The sequence below is a fragment of the Mandrillus leucophaeus genome, unplaced genomic scaffold (genome assembly GCF_000951045.1).
Source record: "Mandrillus leucophaeus isolate KB7577 unplaced genomic scaffold, Mleu.le_1.0 Scaffold646, whole genome shotgun sequence".
In the NCBI taxonomy this organism is placed as follows: Eukaryota; Metazoa; Chordata; class Mammalia; order Primates; family Cercopithecidae; genus Mandrillus; species Mandrillus leucophaeus.
In genome coordinates, this window is record NW_012106986.1 from 251,987 (window position 1) to 269,615 (window position 17,629).

The 17,629-nt window shown below is 45.1% G+C and overlaps 1 protein-coding gene across 1 annotated transcript in view; it reads right to left on the reverse strand.

Annotated features, from left to right (window-relative positions):
• Nucleotides 1-928: 928 nt before the first annotated feature.
• GLB1 (galactosidase, beta 1) overlaps nt 929-17,629 on the reverse strand; it is a 121,413-nt gene continuing 104,712 nt past the window's right edge. Inside the window, 2 exon segments of the mRNA XM_012001012.1 lie at nt 929-1,278; nt 1,281-1,542. Coding sequence (XP_011856402.1) covers nt 1,244-1,278; nt 1,281-1,542 — 297 coding nt within the window. The 3' untranslated portion in view covers nt 929-1,243.

Genomic DNA, 17,629 nt, shown 5'->3' on the forward strand with positions numbered 1-17,629 from the left:
GTGCCATTGCGCTTCAGCCCGGGCAACAGAGCAAGACCCAGCCTCAAAAAAAAAAAAAAAAAAATTACATATTCTTGGTATATAATTAAAAATACAGATAAGAAAAAGCAAGCAATCTCTCAAATACTTACCATCCAGATATAATTATATGAACATTTTAAAGTTGTTCCTAACCTTTCTTGTGCAACACAAGCATGTATTAATATTCTGTGTATGCAATATATACCCAGACACTAGAGCCAGACTACCTGGGCTCAAACCCTGTCTTGCCACGTACATCTGTGAGATCTGGTAAACTGGCAGGATGACAGTATATTCCTCAGTGTTCTTGTGAGGGGCAAGTGAGTTAAACACACCCTCAGAACTGTGCATGGCATAGAACAAGTCCTTGACAAATGAAAGCTACTGTTCCATGTCAGGACGGGAATATCAGAAACACCATGTCCCTTCCTATCTGTGCACATACACAGCACACGCACACGTGCATGCCTAACTACTGATATGTGTATAGGCCTGTACTGTGTGAATATGCGAAGTTCTTATGTTGAAACGCACAAAATGGGATCCAATTTAAGGTAATCTGTTTTTTCATGTATCAGGACATTTGCATATAAGTATAGATCTCTCACCGTTTTAGTGGCTAAAATACTATGCTTCTATATAGATACACCATACTACGTACACTGTGCAACTGTTAATCACTTAGATTGTTTGCATAATTGTTTTGAGCTGTATTTGTCGGTTATCTAATCCAAAAGCAAGCCAAATAACGATCAGAAAAGCAGCAGTCCGCAGATCAAACAAAGACTATTTTCCATCCTTTTGAACTTCAAGTTAGTGAAGTGGTTTATTCAGCCCACTCAAGTCTAGTTATGATTTAAGTCAGACCATATAATTTAATACCTGCACATTAAAAACAGTGACATTATCATTTGAGTACAGATTTTATTTAACAAAAAGGCAACATGATTCTTCCAAAATACAAATCACTACCACCTTTAAAGCTCCCATTCCAGCCCTGCAGACATGTATGCACGTTACTGTGCTGTTAGCCCCTCACACATTCCAGGTGGTCCCTGAAGATGGGGCTTTGGCACTGCAGGGATGCAGGGAAACCTCAGGTGAAAATCCACATCCGAAATTCCTTTTCCAATTCCACACTCCAATCAGTGCAATGTGGCATGACAGGGAGGATCTGGGAGGTACATTCAGAGTAGAATCCCTCAGTCACAGGCTTTCATCATCATACATGCTCCAGCCATGAATCTTTGTTTTTTGGGGGGGTGGGGCCATGAGTCTTTGCTCAACAGGTTTGGAGAGATGATCGTAGATCTGAGATGAGCCAATAACTGGCCTGTCCACGAACTCCACAGCACACAGTTCTGGACCATCACTGCTGCAGGGTGCCCGCTCCAGTTCCAGCACGGTGATGGTGTTTGGGGCTGAGGTCATCAGGATGTGCTGGGGCACAAACAAGGTCAACTGAGGGCCCCGGGCTGGCCAATAGCGGCCAAGGTTAAAGCCATTAATCCAGACCTGGCCCTGGAGAGACAGAGAGAGACAAAACCATCAAGCCCAGATGCAGCGAAAGCCCTGAGGAAGGTGGGGGCCCTGATGTAGGGCGGGTCAGCAGCAATGGAGGAAAGAAATGCCCCCAGAAAGGCGGGGCTGACAGCCAGGCCCATGCCAGCCTTGGTTTCAGCTTCCTGCTGAGATAACTGGCCAAGGTGGGAACAAGGTGGATGGGGGATAACAAAAACTTGCCCCAAAGACCCACCCCTGCTTCAGGAAAATACAGGTTTGGTCCCTCTGACAGACTTCAGTGGCCACAGATGTCAGTACCAGAGAACAGTGTGGAAGTTTCTGAATTTCATCCCGGTTCCAGGGTGCTGCCTGTCCCCACAGACCAGCCTCTCCCTGACTTTTCTGTACACAGAAGACAACTGCTGAACTGCTTCCTTAAATAGATCTTTTCCTTCTTCATTCTCTTTTCCTAGAGGCAGGTCTTGACCTGACTATCTGCTGCACACCCGGTGAACACAGGGCACATAGGACTCCAGGGCCTGCATCCTGAGGTCAGACAGGTACCAGGAGTGGTCCCCAAAACAGCCCCTCAAGAGGGATACGGGGTTTGGGTGAGGGAGAGGAAGAGGCTCATCCAGTTGGGTATCTACGTTACTGCTATGTTTTAATGACTCTTACAGGCCCCCTCAGAGTTAGGGTGTGGATTCCATGTTTGGTTCAGGAGCAGAGGTGATGCTATAGGCCGCAGAAACAATCTCTGTGAGTAGGGGAAGCTGCTTCCCATAACAAAACTGAAAGTGGAGGATAAACTCCTAAAAAACAGGGACCATGTTTAGCTTTGTCTACACAGCCTCTCTGTATGTGCTAAAATTTGCTTAAAGGGGCTGAGTGCAGTCGTTCATGCCTGTAATCCCAGCACTTTGGGAGGCCAAGGCGGGCAGATCACCTGAGGTCAGGAGTTCGAGACCAGCCTGGCCAACATGGTGAAAACCCGTCTCTACTAAAAATACAAAAGTTAGCCGGGTGTGGTGGCACATGCCTGTAAACCCAGTTACTCAGGAGCCTGGGGCAAGAGAATCACTTGAACCCAGGGAGGCAGACGTTGCAGCGGGCTGGGATTGCGCCACTGTACTCTAGCCTGGGTGGTGACAGAGCAAGACTGCGTCTCAAGAAAAAATAAAAAATTGCTCAAAGCTAAAGGCAAGGATCAATAGTTGGCTAAATAGATGGAATATTCTATTACAAAGAAAGAAAGTGAAGAAGGGGAGATCACATATATGCAAAAGAAAGAGAAAATCTGGGAGAGGAAAAGAAAACATAAAGGGAGAAGGAAGAGGAAAGAGGAATGGAAGAAGGGAGGGAGGCAGGAAAGAAACTGCAACCCGCAATGGCCCAGATATCCTAGGAGACAGCCTGGAGGAGGCCCAGCCATGGCTGACACCTGCTGAGCCCTAATCCTCATCACGTTCTGCAACACTACTGCTGCTGCTCACCCCAGGGATCCTCAGTCTTCTTATGTTTGGGTATTTTTCAGCCTCCAAGTGTCCCCTTTATTTTAGATCCTTCTGAATTTCCTACCTGGGTTCATATCTGCGTCCTGCCACTTACTAGCTGTCTGACCTTGGACAGGTCTCAACTGAATTTTTCATACCAGTCATTGGGGACAATGATGATGAAGGAACAGTGCATGGCCTGTAAGTAGTAGCACTCCTTACATGATTAAAGTGAAAAGATATTGGTGTTCACATGCCTACAAAAGAAGGGGGTCCGTGATTAAAAACCACCTGTCTGTTGGATTAAGTCATTTAGAAAGAGGACGACAGTTTCACAGTTCTCAGAACTATTTCACTCTTGTTTTTACGCTGGGATATGTTATCTCATTCCATCCTAAAAGGTATATACAATGACAGCTTTACCAGGTTTTTATCAGCTTAAAATCTGCCGGTGCCTTGTTTTTGCAGTATTAGAGAACAGTAGCACTTTACTTTTGCGGTCAAGGGGGAAGACAGAGAAGTGGGAGGTCTTCGTGAGCAGCACCCGAGGAATGGCACGCATGACTACAGGCTTCATGCTATGCTCAGGACACAGGCCAAGTCAACTCCTGACCAAATAGCAGGTGATCAGAGTGGAGGTTTGGTCCTTTCTCAAACCTCAAGTTCCATTTCATAAGCATCCAAGAGATGGGCCCTCATTCGCTGGGTGGACTGTGCACCTGGTAGGTAAGCTGGGAATTGTTTTCCCTGGATCCCCTTCCCTGGATGGTTCTGGGTAAGTGTTGGTCAGAAGGGGCCCTCGCTTGAGATCGGGAAGGTGGAGGGAAGCAGCAACCATTGCTCTGGGTGCAGTGGTGCACTCCTGGCTCACTGCAGCCTCTACCTCCCAAGTTCAAGAGCTTCTTGTTCCTCCGCCTCCTGAGTAGCTGGGAATACAGGCGTGCACCACCATGCCGTGTTGCCCAGGCTGGTCTCCGACTCTTGGCCTCAAGAGATCCGCCCACCTCGGCCTCCCAAAGTATTCGGATTACAGGCATGAGCCACCAAGCCTGGCTTTTTTCTTCTTCTTTTTTTTTTTCCTTTTTGAGGCAAGGTCTCACTCCAGACACCCAGGTTAGAATGCAGTGGCACCATCAAGGCTCACTAGTGTCAACCTCCCACCTTAACCTCCCACATAGCTGGGACTATGGGTATGTCCCACCGTGCCTGGCTCATTTTTGTATTTTTTTTAGAGATGGCGTTTCGCCATGTTGCCCAGGCTGGTCTCAAACTCCTGGTCTCAAGTGATCCTCCCACCTCAGCCTCCCAAAGTGCTGGGATTACAGGCGTGAGCCACGACGCCTGGCCATGCACATGTTTCTTACAGGAGGGCAATGCTAGGAATGGAATTGCTGGGTCATGGGATATGCCTGTGTCCAATTTTAGTGATACTGTAAAGAGTAGCTATTTTTTAAAAAAGTGTGAAGGAGGAATTGAATTTTCATATGTGGTTAAAAATGAACATTCTTTTTTTTTTTTTTTTTTTTTTTTGAGACAAAGTCTGGCTCTGTCGCCCAGGCTGGAGTAAGGTGGCGCCATCTCGGCTCACTGCAACCTCCGCCTCCCGGGTTCACACCATTCTCCTGCCTCAGCCTCCTGAGTAGCTGGGACTACAGGCGCCCGCCACCACGCCCGGCTAATTTTTTGTATTTTTAGTAGAGACAGGGTTTCACCGTGTTCGCCAGGATGGTCTTGATCTCCTGACCTTGTGATCTGCCTGCCTCGGCCTCCCAAAGTGCTGGGATTACAGGCGTTAGCCACCATGCCCAGCAAAAATGAACATTCTTATAAAGAATATTATGCAAGGCCAGGCGTGGTGGCTCACGTCTATAATCCCAGTACTTTGGGAAGCCAAGGTGGGCAAAACACTTGGGGTCAGGAGTTTGAGACCAGCCTGGCCAACATGGTGAAATCCTGTCTCTACTAAAAGTATAAAAATTAGCCAGGCATGGTGGCAGGTGCCTGTAATCCTAGCTACTCAGGAGGCTGAGGCAGGGGAATTGCTTGAACCTGGGAGGTGGAGGTTGCAGTGAGCTGAGATCGCACCACTGCACTCCAGTCTGGAGATAGAGCAAGACTCAGTTTGAAAAAAACAAAACAAAACAAAACAAAACAAAACAAAAACAATGTTACATAAGAAGCTACTGCACTGGACTACAGCGCTAAGGTATGGTGAGATCCTAGTGACTTCATCATTAGACCATGATCTCTCCATTTCTCTCCATCCTCGCAGCCTGACTTCCAGAGCAAGTCATAAATCAATGTTGTCTTAGACTGCTGCGGCTTCCTCATAGTCTCCTGACTCTATTAACTCTAGAATCTAGGCTCTGCATAGCTGCCAAAGTGAAAATAGGATGCTTTTCACACATTTCTGTTTCTAACCTCCTTCCTGTGGTCCACAGCTCATACCTTCATCCTTTCCTCCTTGTCTCTGCCGCACTCCCCCTTGCTCACTCCACTCTCCACTACTTTTCTTTCTTTCCTTTCTTCTCTCTCTCTCTCTCGGGCTATGTTGGAGTCCAGTCGCTATTACAGGCACAATTCTAGCACAATACGGCCTCCTGCCTCAGCTTCCCAAGAAGCTGGGTCTTCAGATGTGCACCACCACACACAGCTCCCCAATTACTTTAAGTTAGTCTCACTTAGGCATCAGCTCGTCACCATGCGCGAACACTATTCACCTTGACCTGAAGCCTTCTCATCACTCAGGTAGGGCCACGATCCTCCTCCTTAATGCTGGGTTTTCCATTCCAAGTCACTCACTATCCTTTAATTTTTTCTTTTTCTTCTAGTTATTATCATGATTTGAAATTCATATCTTCTGTTTGATGACTAGTTTAGGAGCTATTTCCAGCTATAACACAGGCTTTAGGAAGGGAAAGGCTTTGTCCATTTTGTTTGAGGCGAGATTCTCCACACGCAAGAGAGTGATACTCAATATACACTTAGTAGCACTCATGGCTGGTGATACTTGTTGATAATTTTGCCAAGAAAAGATTCACTGAAGAGGTGACGTGAAGCCCTTCTGAAAGAATTCTTCACATTCCTCTGCTCCCAGTTTAAGAGTTTTAAAGAATATTGTTCACTCAAAGAAAAACATTTGCCTTCCCTCCTTGATTAGAACCAATGAAAAACACATTAATATAATTTAACTTTAAAAATTCTATTTAAAAAATATATACATTGATCTTTATTTCTCTTTAAAAAGTTATGCTTTTGCAATTATTTCTGGTGGGGAGGTATGCACGTGTTGCTGAATATGATCTAAAAGTTGATACACTCTTAATGAAGTTAGTCTCGTGGGGGCCAAGCATTTATACAGTGAACACCAGTGGTTTCCGGGGCTGCCTAAGGCAGTCTCAGTTAAAATAGTTCCATGACAAAGTGACTTTCTCTGACCATGGCTTGACCCTGGCAGATTCCCCACCCTTTGCTGTAATCACCAAGGCAATAATAATAGTTTCATAAATGTGAGGTTCCTGGAAATGCCTGACCTACTTTTTTGTTGATCAGACAGATTCATGTGTTTGTCTGTCTGTTTTAAACTATCTGGATAAATGGAATTTAAAACAAAAGTTTTGTTTCCTTCCTTCCCCTCCCTCCCTCTCTTCTGAGACAGGGTCTCACTGTGTCACTCAGACTGGACTGCAGCCGCACTATCATAGCTCACTGCAGCCTCGAATTCTTGGACTCAAGCGATCCTCCTGTGTCAGCCTCCCGAGTCGCTGGGACTACAGGTGTGAAACTATTTGTCGGGGGGAGGCCAGCACGTGTTGTTGTTAGCCATCATGGCCAGCTAACTTAAAAACCATTTTTTAAAATAGACATAGAATCTCACTATGTTGCCCAGGCTTGTCTCCAACTCCTGGCCTCAAGTGATCCTCCTGCTTTCACCTCCCAAAGTGCTGGGATTACAGGTGTGAGCCTCTGTGCCCGGTCTCACTATTGTTTTCAGTTGTAGTTTAAAATTTTCCAAAAATTTTTGGGAGTGACTTTAAAAGCAACAATAAGCTTAGGGTGGATGCTGCCTTTGTCACTCTCTGAAAGAAAACATGTACACACTTGCAGGACTTAAAATGGAAAAGACAAAGGTCCAGTTAGTTCCCAAAGTTAAATGCTCTCACACACACAGCTCATGGATCACTGTGATGCTCACCTGGGAGAAAGAGAAGAAAAAGAGGACAATTGAAAAGAAAAAAGGTAAAAGCCTCTCACAGGGCTTGCTTAGAAATAAGATGTTAAATAGATCTCACTGAAATACACAGGAGAAGATTAATTCTCCCCTTCCTTCAGAACCCCAAAGGGCTCTGCAGCTTCCTCCTCAGTCTTAGAGTAATAAAGTTAAATAACTTTATGGTTTCTCTATATTTTGGGACAGATCCAAACAGAACTGAAGCCATCAAATGCATACAATAATAGCATAAAACATAGATCACTTCTCATCAAATCCCAAATAAAAATTCTTTTTCCTTCTCAACTCCCAACAGTTCCACCATTGCTAGACGTTTTTTAATATAATGCTCACCTAACAACAGTCGTCAAACCACCTCACATATCTGGAACCAAGCTAGGAACCGATAAGCAAAAACTACTGCCTTATGTCATACTTTTTCTAAAGTTCACAACCTAAAAATTGTAGGAGACCTTCTTTCACTTCTAGCCTATTTACTCATTTACAAAAGTTCTAAGAAGTTTTGTTACTAAATTAATATAATATTTGTTGAGAGAAGTCTGATGGTCTAGTTTCAAAGTTCACGGGACTTGTGATTGGAAACAGTGAATTAGATGGAAATAGTGGGTCTTGTAGGATGTAAGCGTAATTACAAATTAGATAAAAAAGAAGTTTAACAAGCATATTAAATTTAGGATGAAAGTAGGGTCCAATAGTGTTAAGACCTGTGGCATATTGAAAAGATGGCCCCAATTCTTAGTGGTTCCGTCTATCAAGAAGTAGAATCTGTCTGGGCATGGTGGCTCCCTCCTGTAATCCCAGCACTTTGGGAGGCCAAGGTGGGTGGATCACCTGAGGTTGGGAGTTCCAGACTAGCCTGGCCTACATGGTGAAACTCCAACTCTACTAAAAATACAAAAATCAGCCAGGTGTGGTGGCACATGCCTGTAATCCCAGCTACTGAGGAGGCTGAGGCAGAAGAATCACTTGAACCTGGAAGGGAGAGGTTGCAATGAGCTGAGATTGCGTCACCGCACTCCAGCTTGGGCGACAGAGTGAGACTCCATCTCAAAAAAAAAAAAAAAAAAAAAGGAGTACAATATGTTTCTCCATTCCTTGGATCTGGCTGGTCTAGTGACATATTTTGGCCAAACAACGTGGAAGAAGCAACATGTGAATCCTGACTTGGGCCTTAAGATGCCTTGAGCATTTGCATTCTTTCTTTGAGCACGGCTCAGTCGCTATGTGAACAAGCCCAGGCTAGCTTGCTGGATGATGAAAGAGACGTGGTCTCATCTTCTCTGTTGCCTCAGCTGACAGATGGCTGACACCTAGGTGGTCATGCCCAGCTGAGACCAGCAAAACCACCACTTGGTCTGCCAATACTTAAAATAGTGAACCAAATAAACTGCTGCTGTTTGAATCCACTAAGTTTTGGGTGACTCGTTATGCAGCAGAAGCTAACTGATACACATCTCCATGGTCAGAAGGTGCCTAAGCACGCTACTTTTCAGGAAAGTGAGTGACGTTTAAAAACTCAATTTAAAAATAGTAGAGCCATCCACTACTTAGTTCTGCTTTCACTGATCAATCACCAAATCCCATCGGGGATTCCTCAGCCATGTCTGTGCCTTTCTCAGGACGGCTGAGAACAGCTGGCTGAGAAGACACCTGTGAGCACTCAGTACAGTGGCCAGCACAGCAGATGTGGCTGGTACTGTTATTATTTCCTGAATCTGGACCGCCCTCCCTCCCTACTGCCACACTCAAGTCTGGCTCTGTTCCTTCTCCCTGGACCACTTCTCCAGCAGAAGAGCAGCTTTCAGGGGTAACAGGGAGAGAGTTCTGTTTTATACCTATCAGGCTGGAGGTGCCTATGAGGCCCCCAAAGGTGGGCTCCAGAGTCTTGTAAGAGCGGAGCTGGAAAAGGAAACGTGAGCATGTCCAGCACATCTGTGAGAACGACATCCCCCAAAAGTGTAAGAAGAGAGCCCAGGACCAAGTCCTGAGGACTGCAACATAGAAGCTGAGAGAGAAGCCTGAGAAGGAACAAAGAGAGGAAGGAACACCAGGAGAAGTTTGGGCACGCAAGTCAGGAGAAGCGATCCTCCCACCTCTCACTGGGTAGCTGGGACTGCAGGTGCCACCATGCCCCATAACTATCCTAGAGTTATCTGGGGCGCCATCCTAAGTCGCCTCATTAGCATAAACCCAGGTGTGACTGAAAGGGGCTAGTTACAAATAACAAAAGACACTCCTACCACTCAGAAAATGCCAAGGGTTTTAGGGCCCTGGAACCAGGGACGAAGACCAAATATATTTCTTATTATACTATTCCCTTGAAAAATGTCAGTCCCTCTGCACAAAATGGCCTTCCCACTAGGTGGACCAGACCTTTCCCGGCAATCTTAGGCACTTACAATTTCCTCCTCTCCAAGGCCCAACTGCATGGTTTACAGATCTCTTACAGACTCATAATTCTCTTGGGCTCTGTCTATACCTCTATCTCTCCAAATGGATTGAGACCAAGTGACTAACATGGATAAGGTTTTAAAAGTTTTACATACTCTTTGGTGGCATCATCGTGTCTCACTGCAGCCTAGACTTTCTCGGCTCAAGCAATCCTCCCATCTCCCACCAGGTAGCTGGGACTATGGGTGCGTGCCACCAGGCCCAGCTAATTAAAAATAAATTTTTGTAGAGATGAGGTCTCATTAAGTTGCCCAGGCTGGTCTCAAACCCCCGAGCTCAAGTGATCCTACCACCTCGGTCTCCCAAAGGGCTAGGATTACAGGTGTGAGCCATCGCATCAGCCAGAAAATTTCAAAAGCAAGATGTAACAAATAGTTACAAGAAGGAATTTCTTTCAGCTATTTATTGTACATTGTTTTATTTCATAATTATTTTACATCTTGAAGGTGGGATAATTTATCTTTAAAATACAGAATTACTTTTGATCAGTGTTCTATTTTGATTCTTGGCTCTTCAAAGCATAATTTTGGTTGAGGAAAAATGGGACACTATCCCACTCACTACCATGCTCTGTCATGCACCTAAACCTACCACAAAATGTTAAAGGCTGGAAGGCTGCATAGGATATTGACATGAGACTTATCCACACCCATCTGAAAGAGAGGTAAATAGCAGAAGCACTGCTGTGCTGGCAGGACATGACATTTCAGGTTTGGCATATAGCAGGGGTCCCCAAACCCCAGGCCACAGACTGGCTGCGGCCTGTTAGGAACCAGGCCACACAGTGAGAGGTGAGCGAGCATTACTGCCTGAGCACCACCTCCTGTCAGATGGACAGCAGCATTAGATTCTCATAGGAGCAGGAACCCTATTGTGAACTGTGCACATGAGGGATGTAGGCTGTGCCCTCTTTATGAGAATCTAACTAATGCTTGATGATCTGAGGTGGAACAGTTTCATCCCAAAACCATTCCCGTCCCCTCTTACCCCCCACAGCCCATGGAAAAAGTGTCTTCCACAAAACTAGTCCCTGATAACAACAAGGTTGGGGACCACTGGCATACAGGACACATCGCGGAAAGCACTGGAGGAGAACGCTTCCTATCTAAGGGACTTTCTCATCAGATAAGAACTCAGTGAGGTCAAAGCGTTGCCCTGTGTCTCCTGGACAGAGCAGAACATGCCTGACCCCTTTCTACTGAAGTCCCAGTTGATATTCATTCACATTTGGCATTAACCAGAAAGCCACATCTGACTCAAGTAAAGCCAGTGTAAACAAAAGTGATTTTTTTAATCTCATGAATCACCCTTATCAGTGACTTTGCCCTCTAAATCAAGGTAGTTTCTTTACAGTGAAATGAATAGGAAGAGCAGAGAGTCCTGTGCCAGGGGCTTTGACAAGGGCCTCTCCTGATGAAGGATGTGGGGGTTAGTGCACAGCCTTAGAAACAGCTGGGGCTTCAGGGATCATTTTGTCCACCCCCCACCACAACGGCCAGCTCCCTGCATTCAAACTATGTGCTATGTGTTCATCCTTTCAAATGTCAGAGCTTAGCACTCAGTGTGGGAGTGCGATCTGCCTGTTCTGAGGTGGTTGATTATTTAGAAGCCCCAGAGCTGGCCTGGGACTGTCCTCGGCAGCAGGGACCTCTGTACACCGAAAGCAGAAACCACATCAGTCCTGTGTTAGGTAGGACGTGTGCGTACCCTTGGACCTTCACACCCATTCACTCCAAAGGCCACAAACTTCTTGGATGGGCCTTTGTGTGTGTGTGTGTGTGACATTATTGACCTAGAATTCATATACCATACAATTCAGCAGTTTTTAGTATACTACAGAGCTGCACAACCATGACCACGGTCAATTTTAGAACATTTCATCACTCCATTAAGAAGCCCTGTACCCTTTAACATTCTCTTCCCATCCGACCAACACTCTCTTTTCCCTGCTCTAGGCAGTCACAGATCTTCCTGTCTACATGAATTTGCCTGTTCTGGACATTTCATGTAAATGGAATCATGCAACATACAGTCCTTTGTGACGGGTGTCTTTCATTAGCCCAATGTTTTCAAAATTCTTCCATGTTGTAACATGTATCAATACTTCATTTCTTTTTATTGCCGAATCATATTGCATTGTATGAATGTAGTACATTTTGTTTATTGATTCCTCAGTTGATGCACATTTGGGCTGTTTCCGCCTTATGGAAATTATGGATAATGGTGCAATGAATACTTGTGTACAAGTTTTCGAGTGGACATATGGATTAGATGGGCTTTTGGGGGTCTGAACCCTTTGACACATTCACAAATACTGTGTGGAGATGTACTTTCAAGCCTGGAGATGCAGAGCGTTCATCAGACTGATCAAATAAGTAAAGAGCCCCAGCCTCGATAATGACTACGAGTTTCTCACTGGTTCTCAATACCACCTGCTTTTTCACATGGGGCTCAGGTACCTGTGCCACTGAGCACTTCTGTACCTCCTACAAGTTACTTAGCTCTCTAAGCCTCCAGCTACTCATCTGCAAACTGGAGATAATGATCCATCTACCACAGGAGCCTCTTTTGATGGCTATGGAGATAGTGTCTATAAAGTGTTGAGCAGAACTCCTGGGTCAGTAACTCTTGCATGTGACACCTTTATGATTTGATCAAGATGAACCTCCCTCTGACCTCCAACATGTCCTACACTTTTCCATTTGTCTCTACTGCATTAGGAGGGGAGAAAAAGAGGGATCGAGGGATCGAGGGAACAAGAACATGCTTGCTAGCTAAAGGGGGAAGATCCAGGGAGGTCTTTGTTTTTAGGTCCTAGAGCTCCTAGTTACCACTTTTTGGCTGAAAAATGGGACTTGGCAGAAAGATGGAAAGGGCTGACAAAATGCAGGTAGGGGAAATATGAGAACAGGGTCTTGGCCTGGAGGAAGACAGTGGGGAGGGGATTCAGAACTCAGACTTCCTCCTAGATACCACTGGGCAGGAAATGAGGGTGGAGGCAGAGAGATAAGTCTGACAGGAAGCTGAGGGAACAAAGGAGTTACACCTGATAGCAGTCAAGGAGGATGAGGTCTTCAGGTGGCTTTAGGAGGGTGGTGAAGGTTGAAAAGGCCAGTGGGGCAAAGGAGCAGAGAGAGACCAAGGACTGCTGAGCAAATCTGAGGGCTTCTGGAGGCTGGCAACAATGAGGGGATGGTAGCCACGATGAATGCACTAAGAAGCCCCTCAGCTGTGCTCAGTGACTGGTGAACCAGCAGAGATGCCAGCAGTGGATCTACATGGAGGAGGAATGAAGGAGGCAGAGTAGAAAGGCAAAGGGGCAAGGCGGGAGGCGGACTGATGGCTCTCAAAAAAAGATCACGGTGGCCGGGCGCAGTGGCTCACGCCTGTAATCCCAGCACTATGGGAGGCTGAGGTGGGTGGATCACCTGACATTGGGAGTTTGAGACCGGCCTGACCAACATGGAGAAACCCCGTCACTGCTAAAAACACAAAATTAGCTGGGCGTGGTGGCGCATGCCTGTAATCCCAGCTACTCGGGAGGCTAGGCAGGAGAATCGCTTGAACCTGGGAGGCGGAGGTTGCAGTGAGCCGCGATTGCGCCATTGTACTCCAGTCTGGGCAACAAGAACGAAACTCAGTCTTACTTAAAAAAAAAAAAAAAAAAAAAAAAAGATTGTGGTAAGGCCTAGGCTTGGTAGAGGAAGAACTGCGGCCTTAATGGTGGAATGTTTCAGGTCATTAATAAGATTTAAGGCTGGGTGCAGTGGTTCACGCCTGTAATCCCAGCACTTTGGGAGGCCGAGTTGGGCGGATCATGAGGTCAGGATTTCAAGACCAGCCTGGCCAACACGGTGAAACCCCTTCTCTACTAAAAACACAAAAATCAGCCAGGTGTGGTGGCGGGTGCCTGTAATCCCAGCTACTCGAGAGGCTGAGGCAGGAGGATCACTTGAACCCGGGAGGCGGAGGTTGCAGTGAACCGAGATTGTGCCACTGCACTCCAGCCTGGGTGACAAGAGCAAGACTCTGTCTCAGAAAAAAAAAAAAAAAGATTTAAGAGTGAGGTTGGTAGGCATGAGAGTTTGGTACATAGAAACAAGTAGCCAGAGAGAGGATATTAAAGCCTAAAATTCCAAAGGTATGTTCACCAAGATATATCCCTGTGCTGGGCCATAAAATAAGTCTAAATACATTTAAGAAGACTGTGCAGCCATCATTCAAGTTAGTTTCAGAACATGTCCATCAGCTCCAAGAGAAACCCTATGCCCACTTAACAGTCACTTTCCATTCCCACCCTCAGCTCTAGGCAACCAGTAACCTACTGTCTGTATGGATTTGCCTTTTCTGAACATTTCATAGAAATGGAGTCATACAGTATGTAGCCTTTTACTTTTGGCTTCTTTTACTTAGCATAATAGTTTTCCGATTCATCTGGGTTGTGGCATGTTATCAGTACTCCATTCCTTTTTACTGAGGAATCGTATGGATATACATGCTTTCTCCACTTGTCAGGTGATAGACATCTGAATTAATTCTAATTTATAGTTATTATAATACTGCTGTAAACACTTGCATGTAAGTTTTTATGTGAACATGTTTTCCTTTCTCTTGTGTATGTATCTAGGAGTGGAATTGCTAGGTTCCATGGTAATCGACGTTTAGCCCTTGAAGAAATTGCCAAACTATGCTCCCAAATGTACCATATTATCTTTCTACCAGCAATGTGGGAAGATTCCCTTTCCCCCACATGTCCTTTCCTACATTGCCTATTGCCTCTCTTACTATTATAGCCATCCTGGTGAGTGTGAAGTAGTATTTCATTTTGGTTTTGACTTGCATTTCCCAGATGATTAATAATGTTGAGTATTAATCAGCCACTAACTTTAGTTTATAACAGACATTTTACCAAAGAAGGTATACAAATGCAAATGTACTTAGCCATCTTATACCTTCTTTGGTAAAATGTCTATTCAAGTCCTTTGCTCATTTTGTGACTGGGCTGTTTGTCTATTATTGAATCGTAAGAATTCTTTATATATTCTAGATACAAGTCCTTTGTTAGATATATGATTTGAAAATTATTTTCTCCCAGTTTGTGGCCTGGATTCTTATTTTCCTAATAACGCTTTTTGAAGAACAAACATTTTTAATTCTGACAAAGTCCAATTTATCAATTTTTGTTCTTTAAGGAAGGATAATGCCTCAAGTGCCAATTCTAAGAGGTCTTTGCCTAACCCAACATCATGGAGATTTCTCTCCCTAGAGAGAAATGTTAGACGTTTTATAGAGGAATTCAGTTACAAATTAATAATTACAAGATATTTTTACAAACCCAAAATCTGTGGAAATTAAACAGCATACTCTTTTTGTTTGTTTGTTTTTGAGACAGAGTCTCGTTTTGTCACCCAGGCTGGAGTGCAGTGGCATGATCTTGGCTCACTGCAGCCTCTGCCTTCCAGGTTCAAGAGATTCTCCCACCTCAGTCTCCCAAGTAGTTGAGATTACAGGCACTCACCACCATGCCTGGCTAATTTTTGTATTTTTAGTAGAGATGGGGTTCTGCCACGTTGGCCAGACTGGTCTTGAACTCCTGGCCTCAGGTGATCCACCCACCTCAGCCTCCCAAAGTGCTGGGATTTACAGGTGTGAGCCACCGTGCATAGTAAAACATACTTTTTAATAATCTATGGGTCAAAGAAGAAATCACAAGAGAAACTAGAAAATATTTCTAATGGGCTGGCTGTGGTGGTTCACGCTGGTAATCCTAGCACTTTTCGAGGCCAAGGTGGGCGGATCACTTGAGTGAAGTGGGCGGATCACTTGAGGTCAGGAGTTCGAGATCAGCCTGGCGAACAAGGTGAAACCCCGTCTCTACTAAAAATATATAAAAAAAAGTAGCCAGGCGTGGTGGCGCATGCCTGTAGGTCCCACTTCTCCAGAGGCTGAGGCAGGAGAATCGCTTGAGCCTGGGAGATGGAGGTTGCAGTGAGCAGAGATCACGCCACTGCACTCCAGCCTGGGTGACAGAGGCCATTTCAAAAAAAAAAAAAAAAAAGAAAATATTTCAAACAGAATAATAAAAATATGTTTCAATAAATTTTAAACAAGCAATATATACATAAATAAAAGGTCTTTTTATTAAACACACACCATGTACATCTTTTGCCCTCTCCTCCTCCAGCTATTAACATAATTTTCTCCTCTTCTTCAGAGTTAAATTTCTCAAAAAGAATGTTTATATTCAAGTACTCATGTTCCTATTCCTTACCCTGCTCTTCCCTATAGAATGCAATCTGGCTGGGAGATGCTTCACTCCACTGGAACAAGGCTTATTGATTCCCAAGGGCCTCCTTGCTTCTAAATCCACCGAATTGCTTCTGTCTTTATCTTATTTGTACTCTTGGCAGCATAAATGTTGGTTTTCTACTTGTTTGGTCTCTCCTCTCCACTCTTCATCATGTTTTTGTCCCTCAAAGATCAGCCTTAGGTCCTCTTTTCTTCCCTCTGCATCCTCTCTCCTTAAGGGACCTCATCCAGTCCATGTTTTTAACAATCATCTATACAACAATGATCTTCTACATACATTCCCGGCCCAGATCCCTGCCCTGAATTCCCAGTCTGTAGATCCAACAACCCTCCCCTAATACTGTCTTTCACAGCCATTCTCCAAGGCCTCTGCTATGGTCTGAATGTTTGTGTCCACCTAAAACTCATCTGTTAAAATTCTAGCCCCCATGGTGATGGGTTAGGAGGCGGGGCCCCCTTTGGGAGGTGATTAGGTCATGAAGGTGGAGCTCTCATGAATGAAATTAGTGTCCTTATGAAAGAGACCCAAGAAAGCTCCTTTGCCCCTTCAGCCATGTCAGGACATAGAGGGTGCCGTCTATCAGGAAGCAGACTCTCACCAGACAGCAAATCTACTGGTGCCCTGATCTTGGAGAGTTCCTAGCCTCCAGAACTGTGAGAAATAAATGTCTGTTGTTTATCAGCCACCCGGCTTATGGTATTTTGTTATAGCAGCCCAAATGGACTAAGGCAGCTTTTCAAACACAATTTGTCTAAATTCAAACTCATGACCCCCCTTCTCTAAGCCCAAGTCCCCTTCTGAACCTGCTTCTTTCAGCAAATGGTACCATTCTGCCTAGCTGCAAGCTTGAGACCTGAGTCATCCAAGACATATCCCTCTTCCCAAACCCTCATGTCCAGTCCATCGTCACAATTTATTGATCTAACTTCAGACATCTCTCAAATAGTTGATGTCATCTCCATCTTAGATACCACCATCCCAGTTTCTCAATGAGACTATGGTCCAGCCTCCTAGATGGTTTCCTTGAATCTGTAAGTGTCCTTACCCAAACCATTCTGCACAATGGGGTCAGAGGAGCTTGTTAGATCACAGCCTTATGATATCACTCTCCTGCTTCAATGGCTCTCAACACAAAGACAAAACTTTAACGTGGCCTATAAGACCTGTCCCAATCTAGTCTCCACCTACTTTCCACACTTGACATTTCCCCCTCCAACTCCATGGCCTTTGCACATGCTGTTCCCTCTTTCAGAAACATGCTTTATTCCCTTCTTGCCATGTTAATTCTTAGTCATCCTTCATATCCTGACAAGCATCGCTATCTTAGGGAAGGCTTCCCTGACCTCCCTGACAAGGCCAAATGCCCCAATAATTATCAACCCCATAGTCCTTCTTAGTATCCATCACAGCTATGGTTTTACTGTTTAATATAGGTCTGCCTCCCCCACTAGACTGAAAGTTCCATGAGGGAAAGGACCATGTCTGGTTTTATTCATGACTGTATCCTTAGTGCCTGGCACACACCTTGGGCACATAGTGGCCACAGAATGAGAAGTGTGTTGAATGAGGGATGGTAAGACGATCTAGGATGAAAACAGGATGTAAGGGAGAGGAGAAGGC